Source organism: Oryx dammah, unplaced genomic scaffold (assembly GCF_014754425.2).
Source record: "Oryx dammah isolate SB20612 unplaced genomic scaffold, SCBI_Odam_1.1 HiC_scaffold_10, whole genome shotgun sequence".
Lineage (NCBI taxonomy): Eukaryota > Metazoa > Chordata > Mammalia > Artiodactyla > Bovidae > Oryx > Oryx dammah.
This window is the reverse complement of record NW_024070194.1, coordinates 10,881,949-10,899,369: the sequence shown is the minus strand read 5'-3', so window position 1 is coordinate 10,899,369 and position 17,421 is coordinate 10,881,949. Positions and strand designations below refer to the sequence as shown.

Below are 17,421 nucleotides of genomic sequence, written 5' to 3'. Positions count from 1 at the left end.
GCTGCAGTCCATGGGGTCAAAAAGAGTTGGACGTGACTTAGCAAGTGAACAACATTTGTTGAGTGAATGAATGCCTCTGTGCCAGCCTCTTGCCTTAAACATCACTCTCCCTCTATGGGTCTCAGTTTCCCCATTTCTGAATGGAGAATTGGATTCACCTGTTGCTATCTCTAAGGTTCTGAGTCTGAAACTGTAGTGGCTGGGACAGCATCTTGACCAGCACTGTCCAATAGAAATATTATGCATACCACCTATATAACTTCAATTTTTTAGTAGTCATATTTTAAAAAGGAAAAGAAACAGCTGAAATTAATTTTAATAAAATATTTTAGTTAACCCCACATACCCAAAATGTTGTCATTTCAGCATGCAATCTATATAAATATATTGATGAGGTATCTTTATAGTCTTTTTTGCTTTTGTCTTTGAGACCTGATGTGTGTTTTACACATAAACACCTCTCAGTTTGGACCAGTCACATCCCAGGCGCACACGGACCACTGCACTGTTATAGCTCAGGTCTAGAAAAAGTGAGGTTAGAGCCAGTTAGGAAGGCCCTACCTCCCTGTTTGTAAAATGGGGCAACAACTCTTATCTCCCAGAGGAGCCAAGTGCCTGGTAGCACACTCTGCCACCAAAGTTGTATTGATCAGTGTCTTTTCTCACTACCTCCTGATAGTTTTTATTGATAAAACAGATGGCACCATCCTACGTGACTCTTCTTAGCAGTGGGGAGGCGGTTCCTGCAGTGACCTCAGCACCAAACTTGCTCCAGAGACTCTCAGCCCCTCAGCAGGCCATATCCAAGGCATAGTCTCTCCTTCCTGGTAGACAAAGTCCCTGGCCCAGGGCCATGAGGTCACCTGCTCTGGTTCACTCAGCTTAGAAACAGTGGGGGTAGGAAGCCATTGTGGGCTTTGGGGGTTCAGCAGCCTGGAATACAGAAATCAGATTGGGCCCTTGTTGGCTGTGTGGCTTTGGGTAGATCCCCTAACCTCTCTGGGCCTCAGAGCCCTGGATTTCTTGGTGGGCAGAATAAGAATGTGCAAAGGACTGATAAGGAGAAAAGCTTTTTTCTTTGGAGAGAAATTGATGTTTGATATTCAGGAACAAAGCATGAAAGTCATCATCATGGGAAAAGCAAACCCCATTAGACAAAGATTTTAGTTTGCAAATTTTATTTCAAATTATATATGACAGGTGGGCACCAAATTACATATGGCAGGCAGGAAAGAATCCCGCTTAAGACCTCACAGGTTTGCATGAAACCCCATTCATTTTCTTCATCTACAGAAGAGAAGCAATTATATCAACCTCCTAGGGTTGTTGTTCCCATCACGTCATGGGAAATAGATGGGGAAACAGTGGAAACAGTGTCAGACTTTATTTTTGGGGGGCTCCCAAATCACTGCAGATGGTGATTGCAGCCATGAGATTAAAAGATGCTTACTCCTTGGAAAGAAAGTTATGACTAACCTGTTGCTTCTGCTGCTGCTAACTCACTTCAGTCGTGTCCGACTCTGTGCAACCCCATAGACGGCAACCCACTAGGCTCCCCCGTCCCTGGGATTCTCCAGGCAAGAACACTGGAGTGGGTTGCCATTTCCTTCTCCAATGCATGAAAGTGAAAAGTGAAAGTGAGCATATTAAAGAGCAGAGACATTACTTTGCCAACAAAGGTCCGTCTAGTCAAGGCTATGGTTTTTCCAGTGGTCATATATGGATGTGAGAGTTGGATTGTGAAGAAAGCTGAGCGCCAAAGAATTGATGCTTTTGAACTGTGGTGTTGGAGAAGACTCTTGAGAGTCCCTTGGATTGCAAGGAGATCCAACCAGTCCATCCTAAAGGAGATCAGGCCTGGGTGTTCATTGGAAGGACTGATGCTAAAGCTGAAACTCCAATACTTTGGCCACCTCATGCGAAGAGCTGACTCATTGGAAAAGACCCTGATGCTGGGAGGGCTTGGGGACAGGAGGAGAAGAGGATGACAGATGATAAGATGGCTGGATGGCATCACTGATTCGATGGACATGAGTTTGGGTAAACTCTGGGAGTTGGTGATGGACAGGGAGGCCTGGCGTGCTGCGATTCATGGGGTCGAAAAGAGTCGGAAACAACCAAGTGACTGAACTGAACTGAAGGGTTGTTGTAAGAAATAAACAATGTAAGTAATATAATATTACCTTATAAGTTATATATATATACGTATATGTATGTGTGTGTGTGTGTGTGTGTGTGTGTGTAATAGCTAACAATTTTGAGTGCTTTCTCTGTACCAGGCAATATTCTAAGCACAGAAATTAATTTATTTAATCCAAATGATAGTCATACACGTTTTCTAGATGAAACAGAGACATAATAACTTAGTTTAAAAGTTGCACAGCTTGAAAAGCCAGCAGATTTGGACCCAGGCAGCTTGGCACCCGAGACCATGTTTGTATCCATGGTGCCATCATCCTTCATTAAGAGATGGTGGGCCTGGACTTGAGCGTATGGGATCTGGTCGGAGTTGAGCCCAAGGCCCTCTCCCTGTCCAGCTGCATCTCTGCAGGGCCTCTCTGCCCCTCCTCCACCACTTCCCTGCCCCGAGGTGTATCTCTCTGTAAGACTTCCACATAAAACCGCACTCTCGGCAGGACCCAGGGCGCAGCTGCCACATTCGCTGCCTCGCTGCTTTTGAACTGTGTTTTATCTACGCAGAACAAGTGTTCTCACGGCCCGGTGTGGGGGCAGGCGGGAGCCGTGTAGGCTGCTTTGATTGTTTCCTCTTTAGATCTCCATGAGGCACATCTCTTGGTGTCTGCAACTGGCCGGGTTGAGGACTGTGCCTCTTTGGTCTTTGATGTGTGTCTCTGTGCAGAGGGGAGGGTCAGCAACTTGTACACAGCAACTGTTGCTTTGGTACCTAGCGTTGAGGGTAGATTCAGAACTGATTGGAGAGCTATGCGCAAGCTACCAACCACTTTGAGCATTGCCTTGCTCACCTCTACAGTGGGGCTGGTCATGCAGCCTTGGGAATTCTGGGCTTTCCAATGAGATGACCAGGCATGGCTCTGGGAGGAGGTCTGGAATAGAGTAGGTGCCCACTGGCCTGTGCTCCCAGCAGCCTCCGATGTCATGTTCCCTGCTCTTTGCCTGGCCAGCTCCTGTGTGTGCTCCATCATGGGGCTTCCAGGCTACCCTTTTCAGAAGATTTCTCTTGAAAGACCCTTCTCTCGTCTTCCATTCTTCTATGATAACTTTATCCTACCATGGTCACATTTGTCAAAGATGAGGCTCCCATTCAGTATCAGAAACAAGATGCTGAATTCATTGCTGTACTTTGCAAAGTTAGTCTGTCCAAATCAAGCAAGAGCTGAGTTTTGTAGGGTTTGAGGAAGCATGGAGTCCTGGGATAGGGGACTTTCAGAAGCAGGAGGTTCTTGAGACAGGCTGACCCCCACCTGTGGACGTGCAGCTGTGGTAGTGAGACTGTTAATTGATCTCTTGACTTTCAGAGGATGGGTGGGTGCAAAACTGTCACCGACCAATTAGGACAAGCTTTCAGACAAAGTTTTTATTTGCTCCTGTCATGAGACAGTGGCCAAAGAATGGCCTGTGTTCATTTCTCAGGTTTGGAGACTAGGAGCATGTTATTCGCCCAAGCTTCTCCGAAGGACTGGGGACTCCTAAGGGGCTGTGTCATTACCGTTACAGTAAGCCTGGTGTCTGTACAATGCCAGGCACATAACAGACAATCACTAGGTACTAGTCAATGAACAATGACTGTTGCCCCTTCTGTGACCTCAGAATTCCTTTGCTGTTACCTCTTTTCAGGGCCCCGTGACAAGCTTTGTTTATCATAAACCCTCGATGTTGGGAGATGTGTTACTCAGTACATTGTAGGTGCTTGGTACCTGATATAAGGGCATTGACTGATTTCATTTTGCCTCAGCACATGTAAATTAGGTCTTAGACCTAAGACCACGAGTGGGAGTGAATGAGAGGCAGACATGAGGGGGATGAGGTCAAAGTGCAGGGGCTCACCTTGAACAGAAGGGAGACACTTCACCTATTTAGACTAAAGGAGAGGATGTCAGGAGGGATGTAATGTTAATAAAGCAGGGGAAGGGAGAGAGTTGAGGGGATATCTGATGGCCTCCGTGACACAGGAGACATGGTTCTCTGTGAGACTGAGGGCTATTGGGGCTGATGCAGGGATAATAATCTAGCATATAATAATAAAAGATAACATTTATTAAACACTTGTCAAAAGGTATCACCATTATGAAGTATTATGTTACAGCATCAGTTCAGTTCAGTTCAATTCAGTCGCTCAGTCGTGTCTGACTCTTTGTGAATCGCAGCACGCCAGGCCTCCCTGTCCATCACCAATTCCCAGAGTTTACCCAAACTCATGTCCATCGAGTCTGTAATGCCATCCAGCCATCTCATCCTCTGTTGTCCCCTTCTCCTCCTGACCCCAATCCCTCCCAGCATCAGGGTCTTTTCCAATGAGTCAACTCTTCGCATGAGGTGGCCAAAGTATTGGAGTTTCAGCTTTAGCATCAGTCCTTCCAATGAACACCCAGGCCTGATCTCCTTTAGGATAGACTGGTTGGATCTCCTTGCAGTCCAAGCGACTCTCAAGAGTCTTCTCCAACACCACAGTTCAAAAGCATCAATTCTTCGGCGCTCAGCTTTCTTCACAGTCCAACTCTCACATCCATACATGACCATAGCTCGTATCTAATATATGATAACAGATATAAAAAACTTTTTAAGGCAGGAATAATTAACTGCCATCATTACCATTTTACAGGTGATGAAACTGAGGCAAGGAGAAGTTAAATCCAAGGTTACACACAGCTAGCAAGTGTTGGAACCAATACTTCTATTCAAGAATCAATGCTGTTGACCAGGATGTCACACCATACAGGGAAGATGAATTAAGTCCAAAGCTGACTTGAGATGGGGACTTTAAAACTGGGCCCAAGAATATGGGTTGATAGAAGCAAGCCGCATGGGTTAAGGTTGGAGTCTGTAGCCAGAAACAACAACAACAACAACAACATCACCTAGAAAGAGTTGGATTTCAGTGGGTAGAGAAAGGGAGGAGGAGGGTGCTCCAGGCTGACGATGGGGAAACATATGCAAGCTTCAAGGTTCTGGAGGTTTCTGCAGCCTTAATGGGAGCCGAGGCTAAGGGCTGGTTATCATGGAGGGTCCCGTATGCCAGAGCTAGTGATGTGGGGTCACTGCAAGGTTTTGATCTGAGCAGTGAAATGATTACCAAAAGATTGCTAGTGATAGCCAGGGTGGAAGGAAGATGGATTGGGTGGGAGGAAGCTGAGCAGAAGACTTCTGCTGGTGATTGGATCAGGAGGATGTAGGATGGAAAGGGTCCAGAGTCACCCCAGGGGAACTCTGTAGAAGGTGACATCTTTCGTGATGGCCAACCACCAGAGAAAGAGCAGGCTCATCCATGTGTCATGTGTTCAGTGTTGGGTGGGTTGAATTTGAGGTGTGCATGAACCGAATGGGGAAACGTTCAGGGGTAAACTGTGCATTGGAATCTGGAGACGGCTTGGCTGAAGATGAGTGTCTGAGAGTTGGTGACACATGGCAACCCTAAGAAGCCATCAGCTGAGTTTGGTTCAGTTACTCAATCGAGTTTGAGTCTTTGTGACCCTATGGACTGGAGCATGTCAGGCTTCCCTGTCCATCGCCAACTCCTGGAGCTTGCTCAAGCTCATTGTCCAAAGCAAGTGTGAATAGAGGAGGAAATACCAGACTTATCTATCCCACCCACCAGTTCAACCCATTCCATCAATCCAGGCATCTCACTCACCCATGCCAATTATCTCCTTGTTTATCTTACCCACCATCCCAAGCATCTTTCCATTACCTGTCTCTTCATACTCACTCACCCATCCCAATTCATTCATCTGTCTCTCATCCCTCTCATCTCAGTCACTCATCTGCCCATCCATCCATTCATCCCACCTTCTAATTCCATCTATCTGACCCTTGAGTCATCTCTTTGTCCACCTTCTGGCCCATCTGTCCCATTCATTCCCTAAACCACTCATCTCCCCTGACCATCCATCCATTCATTCATCCCACCCATATACCTCCCCACCATCCATCCGCTCATCTTACCCATCCCAACTATTTACGTCTCTATTTACCACCAGTCACTGGTGACTTTTGAGCACTCAGAATGTGGCTAAGTCTAAACTGAGCCATAGTGGAAGGTAAAATACACACTGGATTTCAAAGACAGTACCAAAAAAATAGATGGTAAGCCATCTCATTTACAAATTTTTTGTATTGATCATAATGTGAATATATTGGGTTAAATAAAATGTCTTTAAAATTAATTTCACCTGTTTATACTTGCTTTTTAAACTGTGGCTACTAGAAAATTTTATATTACACTTGTGGCTTGCTTTACATTGCTGTGGGACTGTGCTGACTTGTACCATCCATCATCCACTTATCCATCCATTTATCCATCCATCATCCCATCCTTCAGTCCGTCCCTCCCTCCCTTCCATCCATCCATCTACGCAGTTATCACATTTGTCCATTCCACAGATATTTAATTCATACCTACTATGAATCAGTGGCTATGTGGGTCTTAAGAATAAGGAAACTGAGGCTTCAAGCAGTTGCAGAGCTTGCCTGAGTTTTCACAGATGGAGCTGGCATCATCTGACTTGCAAAAATCAGGGCGTCTTGCCTTTCACCTTGCCTACCTATTTGCTAAGTTTGCTTAAAGATAGAAAAGGGATGTATCCTTTTCTTGGAGTGTGTGGGGGGTGGCTGTTGGATTAGAGGACCGGCTACCCCTCTCACCAAGGGGACCACAGGTTTTGAGAAGAGACAGACCCTTCAGAAGCCTCTTCTTGGTGGCTGTCATGAAAGGGTTATCCTGACACATTCGCTGTTTGCAAAAATGTGGATTCTTTCAGATTCCCAAACTCATTTCCATGACAAAACTCTTGGGAAGAGAAGATGAAGGGCTGGCTTTTGCAGAACAATCTTCCAGCTGTAATGACGACTGAAGATGGCGGTGGGAAAAGGAATTATAATTAGAATATGAAATGGGGAAAATTAATCTATTCCAGTCAGTGGTAAGAGATGTTCTCCTGGCATTTCATGGAAATTCTTAGGCCCTTGTCCCCCACCCTCCCATACACACACATTGTTTTTTTTTCATGTTTTAAAGTGTGCAGAAGGTTGTGTGATGTGATAAAAGATTTTTGACTGAGGGATTGAGAAGCTGAAATGTGCACAGAATTTAATTCTTGGGTGTCTGTGTGTGTCTCTACACACTCACGTCATCTGTTTGTGTGCACGTTTCTGTGAGTTATACACGGATTCAGTCGCAGATGGATGGTGTATTTATTCACGCCTGGGCATCCCCTCCCTCCCCTGTGTGCAGACTCCAGGTGTTGTGTACCAGTCACGTAAAGGGTCTGTGCTGTGTGCACTCGTGCTTGTGCCCTGGACACCTTTGTCTGTGGCGGTTGGTGTCACCCATGCTTGCGATGCGTGTGTAACTGAGTGTTGTCTTGAACACTCTGTTGTGTGAGGTGGGCCCCTGCCAGTTTGCGTTGCGTATGTGGTCGCCGTGCTTGGGTGCAGCGCGTGCATCACTTACCTGTGTGCCCATGAACTCACGCAGCATCACCGCTGTACGCTGGGCATCCATGCGGGTGTTTGGCACTTTTCTGTGCATGTGGAGGGGGTGGCTCTGCTGTGTCCAGGCTCTGTGACTTCTCCCCTTTGCCCTAGGGGCCAAGCCAGGGAAACCCGGGAGGTTTCAGAGGCCCCTCCCCTCCTTCCTTTTCCCTACAAGGGCTCAGAGGTGGTGGAACACTGGACAGAGGCGGGCAAAGAACAGAGCCCCCAGACCACCAACTTGGGGCCCTCACAGCTGCTCAGTAGCCGGTCCTGAGTCCTGTGCTCCAGGGCACCGTGCAAAGCACCCAGCAGGGAACCCAGCAGAGGCTGACCCAGCAAAGGCTGACCCAGCCCTGCCAAATTCTCAGATTTTCCTTGAAGCAGGAAGCAAGCTTTCCTCTGCCACGTGGCTGCTCTTTCTTGTTTGAATAAAGGACAAGTGAATAAGCCCACTTGAGGGGACTCTGATGACCTCATGGGAATCCCCTGCCCAACCCCTGGCACACACACCTCAACATCCAGGATCCCTGCTGCTCTTCCCAGTAGTGTCGTTCCCCACTGCTCACTGAGGGTAGGTCCTCCCTGCATGAACCACAAACACATACTCGTCAGATTCCTATTATGTGCCAGGCCCTGAAGAATGATTGGTTATGTCTGGGGAGGTGGGCTGCAGCCAGGCCGTGATTCCTGCTGCCAAGGAGCTTACATGCTCGTGGGAGAGACCAAGCCCAAGAAGCAAACAGACCACTGCTGTGCAGCATCTCCCTAACTGTGTGATCTTGGACAACTGTTTATCTTCTCAGCTTACTTCCACGGTTTGAAACATTGGTTGCTGTTGTTTTAGTTGCCCTCTGTCCATGGGATTCTCCAGGCAAGAATGCTGGAGTGGGTTGCCATTTCCTTCTCCAGGGGATCTTCCCCACCCAGAGATCGAACCCGAGTCTCCTGCATTGGGCAGGGAAGCCCAAAATGTTGGTTGTTGAAAAAGCTAAATGAGTTCTTTTATGGAAAGCATTTTGCTCGGTGCCAAGTTTATTCATTCATTCACCCAGTGAACAAACACTCACCAAGTATTTGTTCATCGCCTGCTGTGCATGTTGGGGAGCAGGGTTGGGGTGGGGAGAGAGAGCAGACCAGAGTGGCTCTGTTCTAGCCAGGAGTTAATAAATGGGATATTACACAGAGTTTGGGGGCATATCTTTTAACATACATTAAAAGATATCTCCTGTATCTTTAATATACACCATACTGTTTGATGACTTTCGCTTTACAGAATGTTTCAAATACCTTGTTAAATTTAGTTCCCTCAGACTTCCTAGTGGCTTAGTGTACACTTGCCAATACAGGAAACAAGGACTTCCCTCGTGGCTCAGACAGTAAAGTGTCTGTCTACAATGTGAGAGACCTGGGTTCAATCCCTGGGTTGGGAAGATACCCTGGAGAAGAAAATGGCAACCCACTCCAGTACTCTTGCCTTGAAAATCCCGTGGATGGAGGAGCTTGGTGCAGGCTACTATCCATGAGGTCACAAAGAGTCGGGCACGACTGAGTGACTTCACTTTCACTTTCACTTTCTGGGAAGATTCCACAGGCCGTGGGTTGACTAAGCCCGTGCACTGCATTCTGGGGCCTATGTGCCACAACTACTGAAACCCGCTTGCCTGAGGCCATGCTCTGCAACAGGAGAAACCACTGCAATGAGAAGCCCGTGCGCTGCAACTAGAGAGTAGCCCCTGCATGCTGCAACTAGAGAAAGCCCAGCAACAAAGAACCACCCAACCAAAACTATCCCAAAGAAAGGCAATGCCAAAGAATGCTCAAACTACTGCACAATTGCACTCATCTCACATGCTAGCAAATTCTCCAAGCCAGGCTTCAACAATATGTGAACTGTGAACTTCCAGATGTTCAAGCCAGTTTTAGAAAAGGCAGAGGAACCCGAGATTGAATTGCCAACATCCGCTGGATCATCAAAAAAGCAAGAGAGTTCCAGAAAAACCATCTATTTCTGCTTTATTGACTATGCTAAAGCCTTTAACTGTGTGGATCACCACAAACTGTGGAAAATTCTGAAAGAGCTGGAAATACCAGACCACCTGACCTGTCTCCTGAGAAATCTGTATACAGATCAGGAAGTAACAGTTAGAACTGGACATGGAACAACAGGCAGCTTCCAAATAGGAAAAGGAGTATGTCAAGGCTGTATATTGTCACCCTGCTTATTTAACTTACATGTAGAATACATCATGAGAAACATTGGGCTGGATGAAGCACAAGCTGGAATCAAGATTGCCAGGAGAAATATCAATCACCTCAGATATGCAGATGATACCACCCTTATGGCAGAAAGTGAAGAAGAACTAAAGAGCCTCTTGATGAAAGTGAGAGAGGAGAGTGAAACAGTTGGGTTAAAGCTCAACATTCAGAAAACGAAGATCATGGCATCTGGTCCCATCACTTCATGGCAAATAGATGGGGAAACAGTGGAAACAGTGTCAGACTTTATTTTGGGGGGCTCCAAAATCACTGCAGATGGTGATTGCAGCCAGGAAATTAAAAGACGTTTACTCCTTGGAAGAAAAGTTATGACCAACATAGACAGCATATTAAAAAGCAGAGACATTGCCAACTAAGGTCTGTCTAGTCAAGGATGTGGTTTTTCCAGTGGTCATGTATGGATGTGAGAGTTGGACTATAAAGAAAGCTGAGTGCCGAAGAACTGATGGTTTTGAACTGTGGTGCTGGAGAAAACTCTTGAGGGTCCCTTGGACTGCAAGGAGATCCAACCAGTCCATCCTAAAGGAAAGCAGTCCTGAATATTCATTGGAAGGACTAATGTTGTAGTTGAAACTCCAGTACTTTGGCCACCTGATGCGAAGGACTAACTCATTTGAAAAGACCCTGATGCTGGGAAAGATTGAAGGTGGGAGGAGAAGGGGACGACAGAGGATGAAGTGGTCTGACACAATGGACATGAGTTTGCATAAACTTTGGGAGTTGGTGATGGACAGGGAGGCCTGGTGTGCTGCAGTCCATGAGGTCACAAAGAGTTAGACACACCTGAGCAACTAAACTGAACTGAACCAAAAATAAATAAATTTTTAAAAAGATATTTAATTATTATTTAATTATTAAAAAAATTTAGTCCCCCTCCATTTCCCTGACCCCATGGACTATGCTAAGTCCATGGAATCCTCTAGGCCAGAATACTGGAGTGTGTAGCCTTTCCCTTCTCCAGGGGATTTTCCCAACGCAGGGATCGAATCCAGGTCTCCGGCATTGCAAGCAGATTCTTTACCAGCTGAGTCACAAAGGAAGCCCTCTTTCTTTTAGAACTTATCAATTATGTGTGATTTTTAGAAATATCTAATTTTTATCAAAGAGTAAATTTAGGGCCATGGTGACCTATCAGATGGAACCTAGGAGCTTTCGTTGAGAACTCGCTATGCTGCCGAAGTCATAGTCCTATCCTCAGTACCAGTCTTGTCGGGCGTCGGGGGCTTGGGAAACCATCAGGACACAGTTCCAGCCTTCACGCTGCTCCACTCTGGGCAGAGGACAGATGTGGAGGCAATCAAGGTTGTTAGAGGGACAGTCGAAGGAAATGAAAGCAATGATGTCCACCCTCTTGCAGGAGGTGGTTTCTGAGCAGAGACTTGAAGCCTGAACTCCATATGATGGATGAAGCCCTGCATTTGGGGTCATGCCCAGACTCTAGGCATGGCGCAGCCTTTTCTTCTGTGAATCCAGCAGTCACTGAAGGACTGTCCATCCCTGTGTTGGGAAGGCACTTGGGTATAAATCCTAATGCTACTGCCCTGATGAAAAGATTGGCCTGGTAAAAGACAATGAAAGTGATGTTGTGGTTGCTTCATTCATTCATTCAACAAGCATTTATTGAGTATCTATTCCATGTCAGGTGCTAGTCTAGATATTTGGGAGGCATCATCTTAGTCTTAGAAAGACTAAGACCCCTTGGCCTCAAAGGCCCTTCATTTTCATAGGGGAAATCCAACTGTGAGCAATGAATGTGATAAATAAGTAAATTCCATAGAAAGCTAGAAGGTGAAGGGGTGATGGAGCAATGAACAAGGGTGAGCAGGGCAAGGGGAGTCGGGCGTGCTGGGCTTCTGAGCCCACCGAGGTCAGAGGCTGGTGTCTGAGCCAGTTTGTTATGAAAACCTCTCTGAGCAAAGAGGGTCTGGATGAACTGATGATTGCGGGAATATGGGCTTTTCCAGCCTCCATACAGACCGCTTGGTGCTGTCCATCCAAATTACAGATGCACCCACAGTCGGATGCAGCAATTATTCGGACTAATCCTACAGATCGACTCACACCTGAGCAAAATGACAGATATACAAAAATATTCACCAGAGCAGTGTGAGAACTGCACAAACCTGGAAGCAACTCAATAGCCCGTGTGCTCAAGTCGTTCAATATATATGTTACAGCCATGCTGGGGCATACCAGAAGACAAAATTACGATCTGATATAAAACACTTCCCAGGATGTGTTGCTAGGAGAAATATAAGGTGCGAAATGGTGTGTATACAGCATTGTCATTTATAGAAAAGAAGTGACTCCAACGTATATACAGGGACTCTCTCTGAAAGGATGTTTATGAAGCTGGTAGAAGCAGTGATTGTGTCTGGAGAGGGGCAGTGGATGCCTGGGAGGTGGGGGCAGGTGACTTTTCATTCTGTTGCTCTTTGTGTACTTTGGGAATTTTAAATCATGTGAATATAACCTAATAAAAAATTCTTTTCAATTACAATAAAATGGACAGCTGGTGTTGGTACCCCACCCAGATCTCTTTATTGTCCAGCACAGTTGGACAATATTGTCCCCCATCTGCTGTGAAAGTATTAGCTGCTCAGTTGTGTCCGACTCTTTGTGACGCCATGGACTGTAGCCCACCAGGCTCCTCTGCCCATGGAATTCTCCAGACAAGAATACTGGAGTGGGTTGCCTTTCCCCTTCTCCAAGGGATCTTCCCGACCCAGGGTTTGAACCCCGGTCTCCTGCATTGCAGACAAATGCTTTACTGTCTGAGCCACCAGGGATGAGCACAGGCTGAAAACAGCTCACAGCTGGCACAGTTCTCTGGAAAAATGTCCTTGGCCAAATGGGGGCCACCCTTCTCAGGTTATGACTCCCTTTTGCCCCTTAAGCCGCCACCAATGACTGACATATATGGGTTACAGAAGCCCCACCGCTGGCTTCAGGCAGGAACAACTCTGCGGTACCATCCATGCTCCGGAGCAAGCTTGTGGCGGGATAAGCCTACAGCAAGCCTCCCACTGGGGCCCCCTCCTTGCTTAGCTCCTTCCCGTACCCTATCCTGATCCCTCCCTCCCTTACAGGTTACTCCTAAAGTGCACTTCTCAAAGATCACATGCCTTTGAATCCTGGTCTCAGGCTCTGCTTCTAGAGAACCCGATTGCTTGTCTCCAGTGAAGGGAGCTGGAATAGAGCCAAGTGCTTTGCACTTTTGAGTGCAGTGTCCCCGGGAGAGAGGTTTACTCCTGTCACCCCCTTCTGATAGACGAGGCACCTCCGGGGTGTAGTCTCCAGCGCAGGATCACACATCTTGAGAAAGGGGAGCCAGCGACTCCAGAGCCCCCGCTTCTCCAGCTACGCCTGCTCCCTCTTGCAGACGGATTTTCCAAATCCAGCCTTGGCAGTGTCTCAAAACACAGGGTTGTAGTTCCTGTACCTGGTATCTATCACAGTCCTCAGTGCCTGTGGTCAGGGTCGGCCTGAGGGGCAAGGGTACCTGGAGGATGGGTCGGGGGCAGGCTGTCCTGATCCCAGGGCTCTGGAGACCTTGGCCTCCCTCAGCCTGTGGGATTCCAGCTCTAGCTGAGAGCCTGATGTCATTTTGGCCAGGAGAAATATTTGCATACTTCCAGAGATGGGGAGCTCAGTACCTGACAAAGCCATCTGTCACGTCTATGGACAAGGTGTAAAGGGCAGAAAGGTATTCCTCTCTGTATCCTGAGTGTGATGAACCCAAGCTATGGAGGTCACGAAATAAGGACACCTCCTTCTACCCTAGAGGGAGCTCTGCTGAAATGGAGACTGGGCATCTTGGGTTCAATCTTTGCTTCTCTGGGCTCCAGTCTTTTCCCCTCAGTACTATAGTCCCCTGACCTCCTCGGGCTTCTCCTGGGCCCTTCCAGAGAACATTTTCATCAGAGCTGCCTCTCTGTTTCTCTGTTCCAGTTTGATGGTGAGAGTGCCTACGTGGGGATGAGTGACGGAAACCCAGAGCTCCTATCAACCAGCCAGGTGGGTGCCCAGCCTCCCTTGGGCTGCTGGAGCTGAGCTGCTCCCAGGGTGGGGTGGCAGGGGTGCAGAGCTGGAGGCATAGGCACTACTATCCTCTCTCAGAATGATCAAGAATATCAATTGATTGTTAACATCGAATTGTTATAGATGTTATATAACATCTAATTGTTAGGGACTTCCCTGGTGGTCCAGTGGTTAAGGCTCTGTACTTCTGATGCAGGGGGCATGGGTTCAGTCCCCAGTTGAAGAGCTAAGATCCCAGATGCCTTGCATGCAGCAAAAAATTAAAAAAACAAAAAACATGTAATTGTTAAGAGGCCTGTCTAAATCATAGATGTCATTGTTCTTGTACTGGTGACTTTCCAAATTAGACTATAATTGTTCAACAGGAAAAAAAACAAGCCTTTATAAGCTTTTTTGAACCAAGTCTATAAACTGATTTTTTTTAGAAAGCAATGTCGATTGAGTTTTTCCTTCAAATGGACAAACCGGGACTATAGTGTTTCCTATAAATCAACTACCTGGCTACTCTTGGCATCATTGAAAACTTGATGAAACTCAAAACATGTTGTCTGCACTCTCCACGCACAGAGGGGAGATTTTCAGCAGCAACAAATACACACGTCCCATGTCCCTGGTGGCCCTGCCTGTCACTACCACACAGCAGCCGTGGGGACAGGCACTGGTGTGGAGGCGCTCACACCCATGCATCAGCGTGCAGGGTTCTTCTGCCCGCCTGGAGTTGTCTCATGCTCTGGGGAGGGTTGTGGACGTGGAGGAAAGGGAAGAGAGTGGAGGCTTCCTGGGCAGCTTTTCTTGGTGGGGACAGGAGCTGAGTCATCCCAGGGAAGACCAGCCCTAGCCCCAGTCCAGCCCCCTGTGAGTCCCAGACACCAGTTGGACAGATTTTCCACTGTCAGCCTGGTCTCTGAAAATTAAGGTCTCTCTTAGCCAGGATCATCCTCGGTCTAGACTCAGATGCCACAGAGGGTCCTCACTGCAGTCTGGGACCCCAAAGAGGGTCTTGCAAAGATCCTGGAAGATGCTTCCCAGTGGTGCCTCCTGGGTGGCAGCAGCTCGGGGTGCTGGATGGAGGGCAAAGGGGTTTCGTAGCCATTGACAAACGTGAGGGATCTGGGAGACAAGCCTGTCCCTGGAGCTGCTGTGCCCTCCCTGGCTGTGTAGTCATGGCATTTGGGTGGCTGGGATCACATTTTCCAGCTGGAGAAACAGAAGCCTATATATTCACAAATATTTATGTGCCCTGCTACGTGAGAGGTCCTGCTGGGGACACAGATGAGAAAGACATGGGCTTATAGCTCTTGGGGAACGCTACTGACAAGGAAAGAGACTATGTCTCAGTGTGGCGTGGAAACTCTGTTACAGGGCTCTGGAGCCCACACCCACCCCGACCCCCACCCCACCCCACCCCACCCCCGCCACTGCAGCAGGGTGCTGGTGGGCCCACATGCCATCCCCTTCTCTGGTCTGTGACCATGTGAGAACCAGAGGCACTGCTGAAAAGCTGCCTTTATATTGCACTGACAAGCTGCAAGAACTGGTGGGTAAGACTCCAGTCCTGGAAATGCCCATTTTGGAAGAAATCACAGAAGTCATTTAACTGTCCGTAAGCCCCTTGGAAATGTGGTTAGTTCAAAAGCCAGCGCTTACTCCTGAACCTCTTATCTGAGTCCTTTCACAGTGTTTCAATTTGTTGTTGCTCAGTCGTGTCCGACTCTTTGCGACCCCATGGACTACAGCACATCGGGCTTCCCTGTCCTTCACTATCTCTTGGAGCTTACTCAAACTCCCGTCCGTTGAGTTTGTGATGCCATCCAACCATCTCATCCTCTGTCGTCCCCTTCTCCTGCCTTCAATCTTTCCTAGCATCAGGGTCTTTTCCAATGAGTCAGTTCTTCACACCAGGTGGCCAAAGTATTGGAGCTTCAACTTTGATTGCATTTTGTTAACATCCTGACTCAGAACTGTGCTATGCTGGAGTCTGCTCTGGCTCCGTCCCTAATGGAAAGGGTTGGTACTGGACTTCCACCGAGAAGGGCAAGTGAGACTCAGGAGCTCTGTGTCTGCTCTAGGCTTGGGCAGAGGGGCATAGTCCCTCAAAGGGGAGCTACAGGACAAATAAACGTGATTATTTCAACTGGCTTTCATGACAGCTTTGAGAAGTGTCATGAAAAAGTAAGACGTTACCATTAACCCCATTTCATAGATTAGGCAACTGAGGCTCTAGGATGTTGACTGACTCAGCCAGGGAACAGTAGAGATGGAATTTGAATCTGCATGGCTGGGACTCAAAGCTCCGAGTTACCTTACTGTGTTTGTGGAGAGCTCTGTACCCACCTCAAGGCTATTGTCAACTTGCTTCGGCCTAAATGTCACTTCCTTACAGAGCTCTTTGTGAGCTCCAAATCCAAGTAGGTCCCTTTTCCATAATTCTCTCTCGTGGTACCACGTCCTTTTAGTTCACAGCGTTTGTCACTGTGCATTTTGCTTATTTGAGTAATGACTTAGCTAACATCTGATTTCCACCCTAGACTGTGACCTCCCTGAAGGAAGGATCTGGTCTCTCTTTTTCTTTGTTGTGCCTTCCTATTGGGCCATACTGCCTGGCACAAAGGAGGCATTCAGGAAACATTTATGTAATGAATGTATTCCTTAACAATGGAACAATGTGGCTGGACTCCCTAAGGGTCCTTCCTGGTCTCCTGCACTGTCGCTCAGAGAGTCTCCCTAACTTAGAACTTTATAAAGGAGATACCAGGATTCCCAGAGTCCATATGGTGGCATAAGCCAACCTTGACGTGAGCAGACTTAGCAATTACAGTCTAGACTTCTTAAAGCATATCAGTTAGCTTTTGCTACATAACTTGCACTCCCCACCGCCCAAATTTAGTGGCTTAAAACAACACCTATTCATCTAATTCATGATTCCATGGCTTGGAAGTTTGGTTGAGTTCAGCTGGGTGGCTCTTCTGGACATGGCTAGGATCATTTAAGTGCAACAGTCAGCAGCCAGGTAGGCTGTTGGCTAATTGTTATGGGGGACTCCCTTCTACTTCAGATGGTCTCTCCTGCTCCAGCAGGCTAGACCGAATTTGTCTGGAGAAGGGTTCCCAGAGCAGCAAGAGCCGTAGCTGCATGACCTCTTGAGGTCTGGCATATGACTACTTCTAGCACACGCTGTTGATCAAAGAAAGTCACAGGGTCAGTCTAGAGTCAAGGAATGAGGAAATAGACTGTTGATGGGAAAGTAATATGGTCTTTTAACAAACTATCACATGTGGGAGACATGTGGGATGTAGTACATGCCAATTTTACTTAAAAATAAAAATAAGACCTGCAGCTCCAGTGGTTTGGTAGGGTTCCACTGACCTCTAGTTCTTTTTGTTTGTTGAAGTATAGTTTATTTACATTGTTGCATTAGTTTCAGGTATATAG

At 47.3% G+C, this 17,421-nt stretch overlaps 1 protein-coding gene across 2 annotated transcripts in view; it reads left to right on the top strand.

Moving 5' to 3' along the window:
• The window catches only part of TOX2 (TOX high mobility group box family member 2), a 156,517-nt gene that overhangs the window by 47,257 nt on the left and 91,839 nt on the right, over positions 1 to 17,421 (top strand). For both annotated transcript variants that reach the window (XM_040248346.1, XM_040248347.1), the window contains exon 2: positions 13,900 to 13,965. In XM_040248346.1, coding sequence (XP_040104280.1) covers positions 13,900 to 13,965 — 66 coding nt within the window. The remainder of the gene's footprint in view (positions 1 to 13,899; positions 13,966 to 17,421) is intronic.